General features: G+C 42.7%; 1 protein-coding gene across 1 annotated transcript in view; it reads right to left on the bottom strand.

Annotated features, from left to right (window-relative positions):
- Positions 1-20555, bottom strand: part of Myh13 (myosin heavy chain 13) — a 61825-nt gene extending 41270 nt beyond the window's left edge. The window contains exons 1-14 of the mRNA XM_008855722.1: positions 20507-20555; positions 16067-16282; positions 14271-14414; positions 14029-14185; positions 12137-12164; positions 11941-12052; positions 10421-10513; positions 8163-8226; positions 7973-8071; positions 7765-7868; positions 4845-4983; positions 2538-2656; positions 1712-1861; positions 1448-1618 (exon numbers count right to left, since the gene is read on the bottom strand). Coding sequence (XP_008853944.1) covers positions 1448-1618; positions 1712-1861; positions 2538-2656; positions 4845-4983; positions 7765-7868; positions 7973-8071; positions 8163-8226; positions 10421-10513; positions 11941-12052; positions 12137-12164; positions 14029-14185; positions 14271-14414; positions 16067-16270 — 1584 coding nt within the window. The 5' untranslated portion in view covers positions 16271-16282; positions 20507-20555. The remainder of the gene's footprint in view (positions 1-1447; positions 1619-1711; positions 1862-2537; positions 2657-4844; positions 4984-7764; positions 7869-7972; positions 8072-8162; positions 8227-10420; positions 10514-11940; positions 12053-12136; positions 12165-14028; positions 14186-14270; positions 14415-16066; positions 16283-20506) is intronic.
- Positions 20556-21075: the final 520 nt, after the last annotated feature.

Here is a 21075-nt window from a genome sequence, read left to right as displayed (position 1 = left end):
TCCCTACAGACTACAGATAAGAGTTATGCAATTTGGGAGTCTTTTAGATAGACCCACTGAAGGGGTACCCCAATTGCTTCACCCTGAGTCCATGTTCAGCATGGAAGAAGCCAGAGAGGTCTGTGTCCCTGTTCCCTATTGGCAATTTGGGTAACCCCTTCAGAGGATGGTGTGATAAGAATAGGAGGTAGGAATTGGCTAGGCAGTTAGGGTAAAAAGGCCCCAAAGAAAAGTAGCCAGTTTCTTGGCTAAAAGTCAAAATGTCCTTGGGTCTCTTAGCAACATACTCTGTTCCAAAAGCCAAAAAAGTCAAAAGTCAAAAGTATTTGGGAGCTTTTATCTAATCCCTAAAAGATTTTTAGGGTTACCTCTTTAGAGGGATAATGTTAGAGTAGCAAAAAGCCCCATTTAAAAAGAAAGAAGGAAAGAAAGAAAGAAGGAAAGAAAGAAGGAAGAAGGAAGAGGACACCAAGTTGTAGGAAAAAGGGATGGGGCGATATGGCAGGTGTTGGGGGGAGAGAGTGGGTGTGGAATTGATCAAAACACCTTATATGATGTATGAAATTCTCAGTAAAGTCTTTTTAGAAAATTTAAAATAAAAGAAAATACAGCTACATACAAAGCCATAAGTAACACGAAGCACATGGAAGCACTGTCTGGATGTCTCCTTGCTGTTTTAGCAAGTGCTCATTCCAGCATGAGTTGTGGTAAAAAAAGTCATTGGAAATCCTTAACAGTTTTTATTTTTATTTTTGAGACAGGTAGGCCTCAAGCAAACAATCCTCCTGTTTAAGCTTCTCAAATATTGGGATTATAGCAATGTACCACCATGCCCAACTTGGAAGTTTTTTGTAAAAAGTTACTGTTGGAGCTGGAGAGATGGCTGAGTGGTTAAGAGCATTGGCTGTTCTTGCAGAGGACCTGGGTTCAGTTCCCAGCACTCACATGGCAGCTAACAATCATTAACTCCAGTTCCAGGGGATCCGACATTCTCTTCTGGCCTCCTCAGGCATTGTATACACATGGGGAACTTACGTAAATGCAGACAAAATACTCATATACATAAAGTTAATAAAATATATTTTTAAATTAATGTCATCCCTTGTTTCCATAGTAACATCCCACCAAGACTCTCACTGTCCCCAGTCTCTCCTCTTTGGGCTTTGGGGCATTTCAGTACATAAGAGATGCCATAGTTCTGGCCAGAATTCCACACACATTTATGGGGATAACTGAACTCTTGTATCTTAACCATGCAGGTGCCTCTTTAGGTATGAGAATAGATTCTGGGTGCTTTCCACATGTTTACTCTCTCTCCACAGGAGAATTCAGCTATCTGAAGGCTCGTGGCCTTGGGGAATGGCATTAGAGATGCCAGTACATGAGCCGAGAAGAGGCATTGCAGCAGGTGTGGGTGCAGCCAAGGGGAAGGTAGGAACACCCCTACCTTCTCAATGAGCTCGATGCAGGCGGCCAGGTCCATCCCGAAGTCAATGAACGTCCACTCGATGCCTTCCTTCTTGTACTCCTCCTGCTCCAGCACGAACATGTGGTGGTTGAAGAACTGTTGCAGTTTCTCGTTGGTGAAGTTGATGCACAGCTGCTCCAGGCTGTTAAACTGGGTGCAAACACCAAAAAGTTTAAGTTTGAAAGAAATTCATTTGAGCGAATTTAGAAATTAAGTTAGGCAAACACAAAGTAAACCACTCACATCAAAGATCTCAAAGCCAGCAATGTCCAAGACCCCGATGAAGTACTGCCTGGGCTGCTTGGTGTCCAGCTGCTGGTTGATGCGGGTGACCATCCACAGGAACATCTTCTCATAGACGGCTTTGGCCAAGGCGCCCACTGAGTTGGTCACCTTGAGAAAGGAATATCCATTCAACACAGATACTAATGTCTTTATGTTTTGCATTAAGTCAAAGCATGAAATTCACATCATGAGGGTCAAAAACAGTTGCATGTTGGCAGTTTCATACCATTCAACACTGTATTTAATATTTCCTGAGGCATATGTCCAGTTTATATTCCCTTTCCTCTGAGAGCTATTTTACTTATAAAAGATAGTTTCCTAACAACCGTGATTAGAGCATATGACTTCAGCCCCTGGCCACACGCTTCATTCAATCTGAGGAGAACCCCTGATCCAGGTTAGATGATTTAGTGTCTTTTGAGAAAATTCCAGATTGGGATCAAAAGACACTGGTCTGAATCTTAGGTTGAAAGTGGAAATGTGGAGATGCAAACTTAGGAGTTATGAGGGGTTTCAGGCAAGAGAGGTGGGCAAAGCTTATCTAGCAAAGACAACAGGGGAGAGGACAGCATGTGGAACCCCAAAGAAAGAGCCAGAGAGAGTCTGCCTGGCCTCCACTTCCTGGCTCTGGGACCTCATGGCACCAGTGAGCACACCTCCATTTGCATTCCTTCATGCTAAAGTCAGTTTCATACATACTACTGAATTCTGGGGCTGGAATGCTAAGATGATGGTTAAAACAGCCAAATATCTCACTCAGCTGGATTTAGAGCATCTCTATTACCTGCTGGACATTCTGCCCTTTAGTGACATACTCATTTCCAACCTTCACCCTTGGACAGCACAGGCCTTTAAGCATCTCTGCAGAATTCAGGCCCATCAAGTATCCAGCTTTGTCAGCCACTGAAGGAAGAGGAGAGACAAGGTGTCATGCAAAAGCAGCAGCCACTCAGCCACTAAGGTATCCGGTTAGCCTGGGCTCCTTCCAGAAATGTGTCTATTAATCTCTGTTTGATGTCTCAGTATGCTCCTCTGTGTATCAGGCCTGGACTAGTCCATGATATAGTCCAACCCATAGTCCAGGGGCCTTTGTCCTCAAGAACTTCCCATTTGTTTCCTAGACACAAGCTTTACGAATAGCCAGCTTATTTTTCTCCTTTTTTGTTTTCCTGTGGTGCTGGGGGTATAACCTGGGGCGTTGTACTTGCAAGTGCTTTATCTCTGAACTATGTCCCCAGCTAATAAGCTTCTTGATTGGTTTTTGACCTATTGATATTTCAGCTTCATAAAACATATGAATTACGTAGCAGAACGGGAGTCTGATAATACAGAAAAAGGAGACTGCCGACAGTACATGTCAAGCACTTTCTTAAATTGTGCAAAGTGCTGCACTGATAGCTGAGAGGAAGGTACAAAAGTTTGGCCCTGCCTTCAGCCATCTGGAGATAATTTAAAGTGGTTTCATGTTGGTAACTTCATACTCTCATGGACTATGGTTGACACTGTGTACCCATGGGTTCCACACCCGTGGACACTAATTATGCTTGAAAATACCAGGGGAAAGAATTAAGTCTAGTCTTTTAAGATTTCTTAGCCTGATGATCTGAGCCTGATTCTTAGGATCCACACGGTGGAAGGAGAGAACTGAATCCTACAAGTTCTTCTCTGACCTCCAAGTAAATGCCGAGTCTCTCTCTCTCTCTCTCTCTCTCTCTCTCTCTCTCTCTCTCTCTCTCCCTCTGTCTCTGTCTCTGTCTCTCTTTCTCTCTCTGTCTCTCTGTCTTTCTTTCTCTGTCTCTCCCTGTCTCTCTCACACACAGAATAAATAAATATAATAACATTTTTGAAAAGAATTGAATCTATACTAAGCACGTACGGGCTGATTTTTTGTTGTTGTTCAAACAATACAGCATCTCTGTTTACACAGTTCCAGATAAAATGAGCCATCCATAGACGATTTACAATATAGCTGAGGACATGCATAGGTTATATGCAAATACTAACACAGTTTATCCAGGGGACTTCAGCAGCAGAGTGTTTTGGTAGCTGTAGGATTACTGGAATCTGTGCCTGGCAGGTACCAAGAGATGACTGCAGAGTTCCATGTGGTCAGTGGACATTTATGGACTTTGTGCTGGACCTGCCACCGGCACTGAAGCCCATTAAGAAGGCAGAGAAACAGATCTCTCTAGGGACCCCCCTCCCCCACTGGGACCCTCATCTTGTAGCTGCTTAGGGAGATAAATTCATAAAAATCCAGGTAGTATTTGTTAAGTACTTAACCGAAGGTCAAACACATGCCTCGCTCCAAACTGTCGCCCTTCTTGCTTTGCCCATTTAAGTGGACTGGTACCATTTTTCTGGTGTCACTCTCAGTTCTGATAGCGCCCGTGATCGTTCGCATTTAACATTGCGGGCCTTTCTACTGTTTCCAGCAGCTGTGCAGTAGCAAGCACAGCAGTATAAAACTTGGACTCCAGAGTCAGACTGCCTGGCTTTGGGTTTGGATTTTGCTTCTTTGTGCTCCAGTTTTGTCATCTGTCACATGGGGGCAGTGACAGTGTTGACATTTTAGGGTTATCATGGAGCATACCTGGTGTGAACCCTCGGTGGATGCCAGATCTTGATTGGTAACTCAAATTGGTATCATTATCAGAGGCACTCATGCCTGACTACTGTCCTCCACTGTCCCCTTTGTGGGGCTCTTTCTGCTTGTGAACAAGATGCACATGGTGTCTAGGACTGGAAGAGGCCAGGGACCCTGCTGGAGCATGTACCTATATAGTCCACCTGTGTAGAAGACCCTGGTGCATTTTCTCCAAGGTTCCCCACATGTGGTGAGGCTGATGGCTGACAGATTCATTCCCCTGCTACTTGGAGTGCCAGTGGTTTATGTGACTTGCCAAATGAAAATTCATGACCATTTCGGTAGCCCTTGTGGACCTCCTCCATTCCTCAGTTTCCCACCACATTACTTCCTTTGCTTCATTGCCCACCATGGTGTATCTGTCTCCATGTCCCCGTCCCCATGTCTTTCAGAATCCTAACCATCCTTCACAGTCTAACTCAGTAGCCCCTCAGATGCAGTTACCTTCGGTGCCATCTGGCTCTGCCTGCTCTTCCCGCTGCTTCTGCTTGAACTTCATGTTCCCATAATGCATCACTGCACCTGTCAGCTTGTAGATCCCAACTTTCTCCTCTGGGCTGAAGCCCAGGATGTCAATGGCATTCTAGAAGATAAGAAGGGAGTATTTTTAGGACTCAGGTATCCACATGTAGCTTTCTCTTTTTGTGTAGTACATGAAACAGCATTTGCCCCAATAAGCGTATGACACGTGTGATGTTAAGGGCTAAAAACTGTTTCTATAGACATTTATTTAGGTGGCTGGAGACCACGGGAAGAGAATGTGGTATTTATTTTCTTCCATTAGATAAGAGTTGGAGATAGTCCCTTTTCACTAGGTCAAGATGGGATTATTTTCTGTGGAACTCTGATACTGGAAGAAAGAAAATGCATAGATAGTGATGGAGAAATAGTGTCCAAAAGCTTGAGAGCTGGTCACTGTAAACTAGGAATCCCAGTGTCACCCATAATTTAGCAAATGCACTACTGAATATTAGATTTGCATGGTATGATTATCAGAGATCACCATTTCCCAAATGGGAAAGGAATACATTTTTGTAGAGTTTTTTTTTTTCTTGTACCAGATACTGGATGACGCATCATCCATACATTATTTTCTTAAATGTAATGAACATTTTGCAAGTATAAAATTTTAAAAGTATGTACACTTTATTTGTATCTATGTCTTCAAGTCCCATATTGGAGATGCTCTTATATGGACGACATTGAAGACACACCTACAAACAAACCATCAAAACCTTTTATATTTGCATATTTTGCAGGTATAAAGGCATCCAGGTGAAGAAGGTTCCATGAGGGAAAGTAAGCTGCCCAGAGTCCTATAGGGAGGAGATAATATAATAGGGGCTATAGCTAGGCTGGATCACTGCTGGGTGAAAGCCTACAGTATTTGCTGATTTGGTTTCATAACTATTTTGCCCATCTTCTTTACCACAAAGCTTTCAACTGAAAAAAATAGCTTCTCTGGTCTACACACATTGATTATGTAGCAATTCCATAGCCTGAACCTACACAATGTCCATTGGTAGGGCTAAAACATGCCTGGATGTGTCTAGTGAATTGGTAGGATAGATCCAATGGGTCAACAGGATGATGCTGCAGAGTGAGGCATTTCTGGGACACCACTCCACTGAGGATAGGAAAAGCCCCTTGGTAGGATCTAACAGAGGATAAAGGATTATGGAGCCATGATGGCCATCCCCTGAATCCATATCCTAGCTCCGTGATACATATCTATGTCCTAGGGAGGGCTTGCTGTACATTTAAAGACTCTTTCACTAAGTTATGAAGTAGATCAAGAGAAAGCATTACTGTTTGGGGACCCTCTTGGGAAATACAATTCCAGGAAGGCCTTCTCCTTCTCCTTAGCCACAAACTGTCACTTAGGAGAAATGAAGTAGGGCATCTGGGGCATGGATGTGAGACAGCTCTGGTGACGTGTACAGTTGCACCAGGGTCTCATCTGTGAGTTCAGCAACCACCAACTGAAAATATTTGGGGAAAAATATGGCATTTGAATCAGACATTTATAGACTTTCTCCCCTTCCAGGCACGTTGACATTGTAACATGGCATCATCATCTACAAAACTCATATTTCAGAACCGTGTAATTACAAAACATCACAAAAATCTCATAATCTTCTAAGGCAATTTATGATTTTCTGTATTCATAGGTTGAAGACTGGGGAAACCTAGCTAAAGGTATATAAAAGCTGGACTAAAATTACCTTTAGTTTATTTACTCATGAACAATTTCCACTTGCATTAGACAATTAATGTTACCCAGAAATGTCAGAAAATGAAGGCTAAGGTGGTGAGCACTGGATGTGTTCTAATGAAGGACAAGATTCTTTTCCACAGCTTTTATAGCTTCTGTGAGGGTGGAGCCAGCAAGAATGGAGGTGAACCCCGGCCCCGGTTAGGCACATTTGGGCTTAAGCACATTTACATTTATAGACCTTGTATCTTTAGCCAAATTATGTATTATTTTCTAAGTCTCTTCTAAAAGTTAGCATCCATATTCATGAAATGGGGCAATAGTGTTATTCATGTCAAAAGTGCTTTTAAGACTTAAGTGAATAATACAGATAAAGTCACTTATGTCTGTGACATGCCAGTGCTCAGCACATCTAGTTATTATTGTTGTTATTATTAGCTTCATAAATAATCCCTAAAGATAAAGGTTACAGGTCTGAGAGGTGTAATAGGAGGTAGGTGCTTGAGGTGAGTCTAGGGTGGTAGGTAGAAGGTAAAATCAAGAGGTCACTGCTAGGACTGGAGGGATGACTCAGCGGATAAGAGCCCTGGCTGTTCTTGCAGAGGATCCAAGTTCAAATCCCAGCACCCACATGGCAGCTAACAACTGCTCATAACTCCAGTTCCAGGAGACCCAACTCCCTCTTCTGACCTCTGTGGACATTGCATGACACAGGTATACTTACATACATGTAGGTAATACTCTCACACAGAGAAAATAAAAAAATAAATAATATTTTCTTAAAGAGGCCATTGCAGAGTGGAGTGGGTTTTTTTTCTTGTTTTGTACTTTTTATAATCTGAAAGCTGCCAACAAATGTTACAGCACTGACATTATAAACACAAAAATTTAGTTTTATCAAAACAGTAGAGAACAGAACTGGTAGCCTGCTTTGTAGAACTTAATGAATTCCCACTTTGGAGTCTTGTGCTGTGAGGCTAAATGGGGGTGAGGGGCAGTCTGTAAGCATTCTCTGAGCTCTTGAGCCTCTGAGGTATTGGCCTAATCACTTCGTGTCCCTGGATCCCCACTTTCTCATGAGCTCACTAAGATGCCTCTCAGCTCATAAACTCTATGATGCTCTGTGAAAACAAATAAATACATGCTTACGTCAGTCGCCAACAATTCCTCGCTGTCATCGATGCTGGCTACCGTGACCTCTCCTTGGCTCACGAAGGGGAAATCGAAGGGGTTGGTTGAAATCAGAAGCAAATCTACGAAACACAAAGGTCCTTTACTATCTTATGCAGCACTTAAGCCTTGGTACTGTTCACATGCCAGTAATGAAGACGGTAAGAACCATGTCCCAAGAGCTTACCAATTAGTTCTGGCTTCTTGTTTGACATGATTTGGTAAAAGATGTGATAGCTTCTCTCACTGGATAACTGAAATGTCACTCTGGATTTTTCCAAGAGATCTAAGGTAACAACAACAGCAAAATCATGTGATTTCAAATTCCTCAGAGATGACTTTGGCTATTCATTTTTGTACACAGCGTCTGGACTCACAGGTTTCGATGTCTGCTGATGCTAGCTTCCCTGTGGCTCCAAAGTGAATCCGAATAAACTTTCCCTGTTCAACAGTGGTTGGCAAACACGTTATTTGATTTATGCTGCATCTGAGCTGCTGAGAGGGGCTGTCATTATTAGGTAGGGAGTTGGGGTTGGGGCTGCGGCGTGGGGGGGGGGGGGGGGGGGAGCGTGTGGCGAGGAACGATGCCAGGAGTGCAAACATTTCCCTCCTCTCTGGTTTCCTGACATCCATGTCCCCAGGCTGGGTCATCCAAGGCTCAGGTAGTTCTGCCCAAAGTGCTGGCCCGGTTCCTGTAGCTCCAGAAGCCCACAAGCTCCCTTTCTGGCCCCCTGCTTGAGACTACCTCAGTCTTGATGCCTCCTTTCTCTCAAGCCTGCATTCTCACATGCTTCTTGATGCCTTGGGATCTGTAGTTTGGTTGGGCTGTCTCACTGACTTCTGTTTTGCCTCTGAATGCTACTTCTGAGAATTCTCACCTCCATTTTACACGGTACTTCCTACACTATAGGCAAATCCAACTCTTAGGCTGAGCCTCAGGCCAGCCTTCCTGGATCCCAAAAGAACAACTAAGGGTCTGTGTTATCCCCATATGTAGTGTAAGAGGTGAGAGCTTAGTTATATGTGTACACAAACATATATAACTATATATCAAATGTGAAATAAGTAAATATTTGTTATTTATATGAAATACGTATTTCTGAAATTGTAGCTATATAAATTTTTATCTATAGTATATATAATATATACATTTGTATGCACTCTTTCTTATACTATTCACTGACTTGGTCTTCTACCACACTGTGAGTGAATTTGTGGGCAAAAATGGTACCTTTCTTGTTTCTTTACACAGTCTGAAATGTGTTTAGCGCTCAAAAGTTTCTCAGAGTTTCATGAATAAAGCCCACGAAGAGTTAGAGAAAGCTCCACTGAGGATTTGTGTGAATGGGAGTGTTGAGTCTTCAGCATTTAGTAGCTTAGTGGAAAATAACGGAAGTCAACCTTTAGCCTGCAAATGTCTGGAGGGTAAAGAGAGGCTAGAGGAGAGTGATCATGATTTCTGAGTCAAGACTAAGAGGAGAGGCCTTAGAACTAAGTGGGTGCAATAGTGTGGAGTTCCCGAAGGCACTGCCTCCACTTTGAGGTCATAATATAACCATCTCCATTCAAACACATTCACACAGATGTAACACATCTCTACACATGTGACATATACCCACATTTCCAGCTAAGGGGAGGAACTTAGTTGTACACCTAGGAAGACAGATGGTCAGGGTTCAGTGCCACAGTCTCAAGAGGTGCATCTACTTCCTAATCAGCACCCATTTGTGGTACTGAGTGTGAATGTGAACTTGAGGTTGTCCAGTCAGTGACATACATGGAGTTCTCATGCACTTTCACAACTATAGGGCTTAATTAGAGCCTCACCTCCAAGCACCTGCTCCCGTGGCCAGGGAAATTAAAAAGAAGGATAAATGCCTGTTTGCCAGCATGGAAGTAAATTCCTCTTTGGTTGAACTACTCTTAAGTAAAAAGCTAAAGGACACAAGATCATTCAGTATCTTCTGTACCAACCCATTCCCCATTTCTAATGTGTTCTGCCTTTGCTAGTCTTTCCCTCTTCCCAGAGCTTCATGACTTGGAGGAGGTCAAGTCTGCTAATTTTATTTCCAGTAAAGTTTCTGTGGCTAAGTCAATGAACTTTTGCATTTTAAATTGCTTCCAAAAGCCATACATGGCTGCCTACCTAGCTGACCTAGCCAACCTAGCTGACATGGAGAGCTTCTGATTCCATGATGGACCCTGTCTCAAGGCAATGAGGCAGAGAATGACAGAGGAAGTCAAACACACAGACACACACACACACATACACACCTACACACACCATTCTTCTACCTAGAGAGACCACACACACACACACACACACACACACACACACACACACACACACCTTCTACTAGGGAGACCAATTTAATATAAATAAATCCTCTTTACTTGTAGAATCTGAATCCCTGTGACTTCAGGACACTGTGATATGGTGTTGACTAGCTAAGGAAGGATAGCTAAATCTATCCTTTGCCAGGAATAAGACACATCTTCCTAATTCCAGGTGAGTAATTTGATTTGAACTGTGTGAGGGTAGAATAAGTCTCAATGTATTTTAACATAGGTAGAAGTTTTTCATATCTAGCATTTCAGGCATGGGTGGGGTGTTGAAAACCCATCTGAGTCTTACAAATCTGGAGGAGTTGTCGTTCCTCACTGTCTTGGCATTTCCAAATGCCTCCAGCAGGGGATTGGCTTGGATGATCTGATCCTCCAGTGTTCCCTAGAAACAAGCAAAAGAGGAAGAGAGAAAATTGCCTTCTGGGATGGATACTGGGCAACTGGAAAGTGTGGGTGTGCTGGGCAGGGTCCTCAGAGACGGTCAATCCTGCCTAGTGATTAGTGCAGGTGTGTAGAGGTACCCTCGGTCACCACCATATCCCTCCTAAGGAACCTCAGGGTCCCATCATGGAGAGACTCTTGTTAGGAGAGCACTGAAGTGACTTCTAGTCATGCCAGATTCCAGAATGGAACATTGTCTGTCCCCTCCATCTCACCACATTTTCTTTTCTGCTAGCACTTCATTGTAAATCACGGGTTTTCCAAACATACACTTCTACAAATTAGAGTGCTCCACCAAAGACCCAGTCATTCAGGATTTCTGAGTTGAGAATCCCAACTCAGAATAAATACTCTTGGAGGTGTACTTTAGTTTGAAAACCCCCAGTGCCTCCATTCCTTCTCCAGAGAGGCTGTGGAGTTGATCAAGATCACTCAACAGTTGCTAATGAAGTTGGTGCTAGATAGAGCCCAGGTCTGCAAAGGGAGAACCAATTCCTGCTGTGTTCCATGTGTTACAGTGATATAGGAAGTGATACATATGTAGTTTGGTCTTCATTGAGTTTCCTGGTACAACTCTTCTAAAATCCTTGGGGTCTCTGAAGTGATACAGTGTGGTATAGTATGTGTGGTGTATATAATTAAGAGCTAAGGGCTGATTGCTAGGGGAAACCAGTCATATGATTCGGGAGTTGGAGATTTAGGGGATAGGGTAAAGACCGAGCTACATAATGGATTGTCCTACGTAATGAAATCTCTGTAAGAATTCCCAACCAAAGGGGTTTGGAGAGCCTCTAGATTGGTGAACCCAGGGAGGTATTGGGAAGTAGTATGCCCAGAAAGGGCACTGAAGCTCCAGGTGCCTCTCCCATACCTCACCCCGTGCAGTCTCCCATCTGGCTGTTCCTGAATTGGATCCTTTATAATAAACCATGAACTGTAAATAAAACATTTCCCTGAGTTCTATGAGTCTTTATGGCAAATTTTGAATCTGAGGAGGGGATTGTGCCAACTCTCCATTTATAGGAAGTTGGTCAGACGTACAGGAAGAATGAACTGGGACTTGTGATTCTCATATGAAGCAGGGGCAATATTGTGAGACATGTGGGGTCTGATGCTATCTCCAGGAAGTTTGTGTCAGAATTAAATCGACTCGTAGGATCCTGGTTGGCATTTGGGAGAACAGGAGACTAGTTTGGTTGCAGAAAAATGTCCACACATTTGGCATCAGAAGTGTTCTATGTAAGAATACAGAGGGGATAAAAAGCCTGTCCTGCTGGCCCATCTCTGCAGAGTGTGCATACCCTTAGTATTCACTAACATTTCAGGTGTATTTATTTCAACAAGCCCATGGTGCATGCTGTTGCTCACTTGCATTTTGCCTGGCTGCTGCTCCTTCTTCTTGTCCCCAGTAACTGCAATTGTTGCGAAGTACTGGATGACGCGCTTGGTGTTCACAGTCTTCCCAGCCCCGGATTCTCCGCTGTCAATTTAAAAGTGAGTGGGATAAAGGAGAGTGGAAGAGAAGGTGTTGGCTTCTTCTAAGTCATCAACATGGGCTACTCACGTGATCAGGATGGACTGGTTGTCTCGATCTAGAAACACAGAGGTAGGCAAAACAGAGCTCATAAGCAACAGAAGGATTTAAAAACAAGCAACACTATAGAACGTTTAAAACACGGGCTCTGGTTTTGGCTTTGCTGTTGGCTAGAGGTGTGATGCCACCGTATCTAATCATCTTGGGGGAAAGTTTTTGCAGATTTCCTTAAAGTGGGATGTGTGACATGGGCAGCCTGGGAAATGATCAGAGAATACTTCTCACAGTGTAAAAGTTGCCCATGTCTGTAGATTTGAACTCTTTGCTTTTAACAAAGGAAACAAACCTCGAGTTCTGAGCTGTTTGGAGGCTACAATTTCTCATTGACTGAATGCCACTGCATTCTTTTTCCTTTTTGGTTTCTTAAAAAAATTTTTATTATTTTTATTTTATGTGTATGCATGTATTGCTTGCATGTAGGTAAGTGCACCCGTGTTGTGCAATGCCTGCGGAGGTCAGAAGAGGCCATATGATCCCCTGGGACTGGAGTTATGGACAGTTGTTAGCGGCTATGTGGGTTCTGGGATTTGAACCCGGGTCTTCTGCAAGAACAACCAGTGTTCTTAACCGTTGAGCCATCTCTCCAGCCCCTCTTTGTGGTTTTTATTTTCTACTTGTACAAGGCAATACCAGTTTTCCATTTATGAAAGAGTGTGAATTGAATTGTGGCTCCCTAAAATTCATATATTGAAGTCCCAATCCTCAGTGCCCCAGAATGTGATGATGTTTGGAAATAAAATGTAAAAGAGACTCAAATATTAAAGATGAGGTCAGACTGGAACAGGCTGAAGCCCTGACCTTTATCACTGATATCCTTTCAGGAGTGTTTGAGGACATTTACACACATGGGAAGATGAAGGCAGAGAGGAAGGTGATGCCTCTACAAGCCAAGCAACACCAAAGATGTCCACAAAGCACAGAAGCAAAGAGACAGACCCTGAGCAAATTCTCTCTCACAGTCCTTAAAGGAAACTAGCCCTGACAACCCCTTGATCTCAGACATCTATCCTCTAAAATTATAAGAGAATATATTTCTCTTTAAGATACGCAGCCTGTGGTACTTTGTTACAGTGGCCATACCTAATACAAATAGTGATATGTATCTTCCCTTTAAAACTGGTCTAACCAGTTAACTTAAGGAAAAAAATTGTTTAATGAAATGGCCAGGATTGTAGAAATGCAGTTATTTATTTTTTATTTGTTTATTTGTTTACATCTTTTTGAGACAGGGTCTACCAGTAGTCCCACCCAGCTGGCCTGGAACTTACTGTATAGACCAGGCTAACCTTGAACTCAACAGAGGTCCACCTGCCCTCACTCTCCCAAGTGCTGGGATTAAAGGCATGAGCCACCATGCCTAGCTGTAATTTGGTTTTTAAGTGTCTTCAGATCTTGAATGCTTACTTCCTATAACTATGGCAAATCAAATCAGGTGAAAGTTGAGCAGACAAGTAACAGGAGGCATGGTGTTGTGACAATATCACCATATCTCTACTTCTTGCACCTTTCTGGAAATTTGGGGACACATCAGGGGCACCTGCTATAGCCATCTCTCCAACTTTGCATTCCCTAAGTGGTCAGCAGGGTGAGAGTTAGGGATGGGGATAGGCAATGTTCTTCTGTTCCATAGTCCCCCAAATGAGTATGAACTTTACCTGGCTTCATCCATGACCCCTGGCTTTGCCAAACACCATGACTACTATAGGGGAAGCTGTTGCAACCTTTGCCTTTCACCCCTCAAGTCATACAAGCCTCCTAAGACCACTTGGTCACTGCACTGTTTAGATGACCAAGGTCTGTGAAAGGCCAGACTACTTAGCCAATGATAACTTACAATCATTTGAATTAAAGGTATCACTCACCAGTCAGCATGAACTGATAGGCATTGTCAGAGATGGAGAAGATGTGGGGCGGGGCCTCCTGACGCTTTTTGCCTCTGTAGGCTGCCACCACCTCGGGGTTGTACACCGGCAGCCACTTGTAGGGGTTGACGGTGACGCAGAAGAGGCCTGAGTAGGTCTGTGTGAAATTCAGAAAATGATCCTTTGAATTTTGTTTTTACTTAGAGAGATACATGAAATAGAAGAAGTCAAAGGGCACATACGTAGATCATCCAGGCTGCATAGCGCTCTTTTAGATTGTACAGCACGGCAGGCTCATGCAGGTGGGTCATCATGGCCATGTCCTCGATCTTGTCAAACTTGGGGGGATTCATAGGGAACACTTGGTCACTGTTCAGAGTGAGCACCTGAATGGGGCAAGGCAAAGCAAGTGATGAATGGCAGAGCCAGTAATCTGTACCTTGATCTACTGGGGTCGGGGTATGTAGTGAGATGCTGTGAGATACCCCATCACCATGAACTTAACAGATCACTTTCATGCCCAGAGATGACCTGGGAGTAACTTTCCTTGATTAAACTGATTCAAATCAAATTGTATTACCCATTCTGGCCTGGAGCCCCCAGGCAGCCTGGCATCATGTGTGCCAGGAGAAGGCTACAGGGTGTAAAGCTAAAGATCCCTTTGGAACTTAGGGTTGCCAGATGGGGCTTAGGATAGTCAAGGTCAAGACAAGTTGTCTTGGTTTAACCTATTTTCTCTCAGTGCCACAATAAGACAAAGGTTGGTAAGAAGTTTTCTAATGTGCTATGTGCGTTTTCATCTTCATGTAGGTTTCTTTGGAACATCTTCACTACAATTGTTTCTAGAAAGCCTCAAAGCTTGGCTCTAATGCCCTATCTCATGGCCCATTTTTTTCTCCTATTTCTTCAAAGCTCTGATAATTGCTTGTACCTCTATTCTTACACCTAAAACATCTGGACTTGCATGTTGTTCCATGGCTGAATGGTATTTTGAGAGAATTATTGAATTTCACCTCTCTGTGTTTCTCTCATCTTTCCTTCCCACTCAAGTGTGTAACTGGCTCAGCCCTTCACTCTCAGGAGATACAGAAAGCAGGGCAGAAAAGAGAAAGAGCCAATAAGGTATTTTGGTTTCTGTTTTCCCAAAACTAAAGTTCTTAGAAGAGCTTTGAGATTGGTAGAAGACCTGCTGGTATAGACTAAATTTCTTAAGGAAGGAAGTCTCTTCTGTCCAACCACTCGAGACTATAGAGAGGCACCCAATGTAGCCCAAGGACACAGAAAAAGTCTCTGCATCCTGAACCTTCAGGGACTGACACTCATTTCTTACTAGATCCCCCAGAGAGGGAGTGAGTCCATTGACTCTCAGTAAGGTTGTGAGAATGGGGCACAACCCGGAAGGCAGGGAAACCCCACAAGTGACCGAAGGCAGTTTTTTTCCTAGTTCAGCAAAATAGGACTAGAATCAGAGGTTAATTTCACAACAAAGCAAACAAATAAGATCTGTCTCGTGTTCCTGAGTTTTAACTGAGATTCATACCTGATATATACATCTTGATTCTTATACTAGATGGCAATCTTTGGTAAAGCAGATGCTGAGATTAGCTTCGATTTGCAAAGTGACTCACGCTGAGCCAGGATCTGATGGACGTCCAATAAAGATTGAACTGAAGAGTGCACAGTGATTATCGTACTGAACCAGTCAGGATCCCCTGAACTTGCTCTGTAGGGAGTCACTCTGCAGCCCAGAGATTGTATTGGGTTACCAGGTCTAGCAGCAATCAGTATCACTGCCTCCTTTAAGCAGTTCCATATCTTTTAATGTTACCCTCCCTTCTCCACCAAAACAAACACTGCAAAACCCTCAAAGCTCAAATCCTCAACGGAAAGAGACAGAGGCAAGGGCATGGACAGAATAACAAAGTGCACCTTTTGTTCTGTCTTTAGATTGTTGCAGACCGGCATGAAGTATTGAGTAGCTCACTCCAAAGAAAGTAAGGATGTCTGTATTATTAAAGAATCTGAGATCAACACTTACCCGGTCGTCCAGGGTCTTGACGGTGACTTTGCCATTTTCCCTGTTTTGGATCATGCCTTTCACGTACATTTCTTTATCATCCACTGCAAAGCAGGCTTTTTTAGAATCAAATGGGCGGTTCTGAGCCTCTATCCTCTCCTTCTCTGGTTTCCGAAGGTATGGAGCTGCTTCTCCAAAAATCGCCATCTCTGCATCAGAGCTCATGACTGCAGGGGGCTGAGAAGGTCAGGGGCTACTAAGTCTTGCACTTGGGTGACTTTGCCCCAGCCCCCACTGTTATTTCCATTTCTCAGGAAGCTAGTTTCAAAGGCTCATGGAACAAACCTACATACTGAGTGACCTATTACCAGGTCTGGGCCATGGAGTGGGCCAAGGAGAGGCAACTGCAGAGAGCACGGTAAGACAGCTTCAGCCAGCACCTCCTAACTGACTCATCCTGTTTGAGCCCTGGGACCTTGGGGCCACCTTAAACTCTTAGGTGAATCTGGAAATAGTTCTTGAAATGGCAGTAATTCCTAATAGAAAATCCAGATAGCTCAGTACAAAGAAACTGACACAAGCATAAAGATCTATTCCTTTTGTTTAGGTAACACGGTGACTTATAGAAGCCATGCTGGTCCAGTACAAGTGGTCCAAACTCTTACATACATCAGGACAGTCTAGAGGGCTTGTTAAAGAAGATGGCTGGACCCCACCCACCACAGGGTTTGGGATTTAGTGCATCTAGGGAGAAGCCTAAAAATAGACATTTATAGCAAGTTTCCAGGTGATGTGGCTGCTGTTGGTTCAGAACGCTCTCTTTCTCTGATTAACGCTGTCTTTATGGCTTCCTGATTTAAGTGTTTCTTTAGAACTGTTACATCAGGACTTTGTTAGAAAGCATAGCTCTCAGACCCAGTCTAAATGACTGAAATAGAGCTTGCATTTTTATAAAGCTTTTTAGGAGAGTTCTGTGCTTACAGAATGAAGAACACTGGGCCTAGTGAAGTGATCTCCAGATTCTACTTGTGTGTGCAGTATCAGGTTGAGACGGCTTTTAATTAAATCAATTCCTGTCTTAGAGCTCACTGCATTATGTGTGTATGGGGGGGCATGTAAGCTCCCTCCCTTTGTCTTTTATCCTCTGTGTTACCTTTTCGCATAATCACCTCTTTGGTCTTTCTCTTGATGTATATGTTTTCTCTGTTTAGAAGCTAGAAAACCCATCTTAAATCCCATCACTGACTTTGCCCAAGCCACCTAACTTCTCTGGACTCCTGTTTAACCCCATTTTAAATGAAGCAGCTAGGCCAATTCCTGTGGAACACTCCCTGGTGCGGTGAGGCTCCCGGACTCCCTCTTTCCTTCCCTCTTCGCATCTTTTGCTTCAGCTCCTCTACTTTCCCCACACATCATCCTCTCTTTCCTTTATCTCCTCTTTTCCTTCCCACTCATTCCCCTGTGACTGAAATAAAATGGAATTAAATTATCTATACACATGCAGCATATACACACATCTTCCATATCTCGTTTTAGATAGTTAATATTAATAAGATCTTTAACATTCTCTTTTTAAATATTTTATTATTTTTATTTTATGTGTATGTGTATATTGCCTGCATGTAAGTACAATGCCCACGCAGGACAGAAGAGGCCGTTGAATCCCCCGGAACTGGAGTTACAGACAGTTGTTAGCTGCCATGTGGGTGCTGGGATTCGAACCCGGGTCTTCTGCAAGAACAGTCAGTGTTCTTAACCACTGAGCCATCTCTCCAGCCCCACATTCTCTTTTTTAAATGAGGATGTTGAGTATGTTCTAGTTCTCCCTCGCTTGCTTGCTCATCTTTCCATTTGAAACTCTTCCTCATTAGTCACTGTTTAGATATTCCTTGCTATGGTTCTGTGGACTCTGCCTTCAGCGGAGAGAAATATTTACTTAGCTCTAGGCCTTATTCAGATTGAATTTCCCTTTAGTTTTATTTTGGCCAGTGGCTCCTTTAAGCAATCTGTGGTTCATGGTTAAGATTTAATGGAAAGAAACTAGGATTTAATATAGCATCCACAAAGAGGGCTCCCGGCTCACTGCCATCATGCTGATTTAAAATGTCTTGGTTATTTCCTGGAGAATGAAAAGAATAATCATTTTCCCTTCCATGTCCCTGAAGGGAGCCTCCAGTGTTGTGACTTAAGTGGGTTTCACTACAGCAGCAATTCTAAAGTTTTAGGACCCCTACATACTCTTAAAATGAAGATACTGAGAACCCACAGAGGTTTTGGTGGTATCTGCAATGTGTACCATATGAAAAATTTAAATTGAGGAAAAAGTATGCAGTTTTTTAAAGTTACTATCAAATCCCTTATAAATAACACATTCTTCCGAAAATTATATTTTCCAAAACTAAAAAATTACAGAGCAGTGCTGTTTTAAATCTTTGAAAGTCTCTTTAATGTCTGCTTAATTTTTATGACTGCTTTTGTATTCAGTATGTTGTCAGATGGGCTAAGTAAATATATTTTTTAAGTTCAGCTCCTTACACAGTAATGAGATTTAGAAAAGGAAAGAATATTTTAACACCTTTTCAAATGATTGCAGACACTTTTCTGAGATACTTACTATTTCCAAACTTGACAAGTGGTTGATTCTCAAAGGCTACTTGCAAACGTGGAATCTGCAAACTGATCACATCAACAGTTTTTACTGTTACATTATAATACCTTGATCTAGGTTTCACTTTAATTTAATTTTGTTTTATTTTGAGACAGAGTCAGACTATTAACCCAGACTGGCCTCAATCTCCTCAGCCCTTATATTTCTATTTAGCAGATATTATAGATCTATTTATGGTACCTAGGTGGTAATACAAGAATAAAGCCTGCAGATGGGAAAAGACTACAGCATCTGATGGTTGAATTATATTTTTAGTCTTTCTAGAAAAAAAAAAAAAAACTAGGTTGGGCCTCAAGTCACCACTAGTTTTTAGATAAAGATTCTTTTTTCTCCTGTACCTGCTGTTGTCTAACTGTGAGATGAGTCTAGCGTCTCCTCGTTGTGTTACCTGGGTGACACTTGAGTCGTCTAACAAAATTCTTTTACAAATGTTCAGCTTAATTGTATATCTGGGAAAAGTACACACACCTTTTTCCCATTTAGGCAGGCCAAAAATGCTTGCTGCTTTAACCTAAAGTCTGTCTGTAACTTTGGAATGATTGATTGTCTTCCCGGCTCTTGATAAACAAAAGACAAACTCCAGTCCTCCTAGAAGATAACTCTCACCCATTTCCTGTGTTGTCTGAAGCTTTCTCTTCTCTGCGCTAAGCAGCCCCAGGTCCATCGTCATCTTCTCCGTCCACGGTGCACATCTGTATCTCCTTTATTGTCTCAGTCACTGTACCCTGTTAATCTCGTCAAGTATGATATCCAAGCCACATGTCCTCCTCCTTTCCACCTCTCTTGACCTAGGTGTAACGGCTGAGGTGGTGACTGCTCCTTGGCAGCTCTGTCACCCTGCTGATTCACCATTCCCTGCCCAGCAAAGCCCCTCAATCCTCTCAGTGCATGCGGTTGCTAAGTCAAATCTTCTCCCTATATTTATGCAACTGAGAGTTGGGACCCATGGGTAAAACTATTCACTCTTGGCTGATGAACTTCATGTTCTTAGAGCTGACTCAATTCTCTTAGCATGTGACTCATAGTGACCCCCTAACTCTCTCCTCACAAGGTCCCTTAATTAACCTTTTACTGCTTTGTAAACACAGCTGGCTCCCACACTGCAGAGCTGTGCCCCTTCAGCCACCCTCTCTGTTCCTGTCTCCAAGGACCTTCTAATTGAGGCAGTCGCCCTCCCACCCAGTCTCTATCACCACCTCCAAGTGCTCCTCTCTGTTTGCTCCCAGCGTACCCCGACTCTGCCCTTGATGTGTCCCTCTCTCAAAATTTCTCAGCCAGTTTCTTGTCATCCAGTGTGGTCATGACTAAATGAAATTTTGGTATTTTGTTCCTAATACATGTAGAATTCCTCTATTAAACACAAAATTTGGGAGGAGAAGGGTTCTATTACCACCTTGGGAGAACGTTCGAATGACCCCTCCTTATTCTTCTGGCGTTGTTTGTGAGCAGAGGCATAGCTGCATGGATTCAGGGGTTCAGACACTGCCCAAGGGTCAGCCACAATTAGTCAAGTGTCTTGGATATCATATTCTGAACAGCGAGGTCTACAGACCTAGGGCTTGTATACTGAAGACTTGTACTGTGTTTGGTGCATTTCAGTGTCATGAGCAAGTGTGGGAAGTTCTTTTAGTAAAAGTTGCATATTTTGTAATTTGTCTTTAAGACTACTCCAGTGATTTGTCTCAGTTCACTGATTTCAGCTACTTACATATGTGACAAAACTGAAAACGTGTAAAATTGTGTTTGCTGTTTCCAACGACTGCTTTTATACTCAAACTGAAAGTAAATCTTACCTGCTTAGTTCTCAAAGTGATACTAGGTGTCCCTCAGGAGTGAAGTGTCCGCTTGGGACTAATTTGATACAACATAAACAAAAGCAAAAATATAACTACGAAGATCTTAACTCCACATAGAAAATGTGTTTATTCTGGTTTATCTATATTTATATAGACAGCCAGTGAGTGGTGTAGGATGAAAATAAATTTTCCACTTTGTATGTTTATTTTTGGTTAATGTATTATTCTTTATGTAATTAGTTAATCATAGCAATCTTTTTTGAAAGAAACTTGTGGGTATGGGACATACCATGTAAACCACCTGGAAGAGTCAAAGAAGAATGAAGTATAGTCTCCAACATACAAGAATTCAAAATTTAGCTAAAATTCAAGAAAACTACTCAAATAAATCTTTGCACAAGGAAGAGTAAGAGAAATTTCTTTGAGACTAAACTGTTATGGGAGCTTGTGCCTGGCCAGGGGCTGTGTAGTCAGGGGAATGATCTAGGCTGTACCTTAGATAATTAGGGACATTCAAAAAAGATGTTTGAAGAGTTCTCAGAACAGTGCTTGTACATGCCCTAAAT

Source organism: Nannospalax galili, unplaced genomic scaffold, assembly GCF_000622305.1.
Source record: "Nannospalax galili isolate Female #2095 unplaced genomic scaffold, S.galili_v1.0 scaffold146, whole genome shotgun sequence".
NCBI classification, from domain to species: Eukaryota; Metazoa; Chordata; class Mammalia; order Rodentia; family Spalacidae; genus Nannospalax; species Nannospalax galili.
This window is presented reverse-complemented; position numbering and strand designations above follow the sequence as displayed.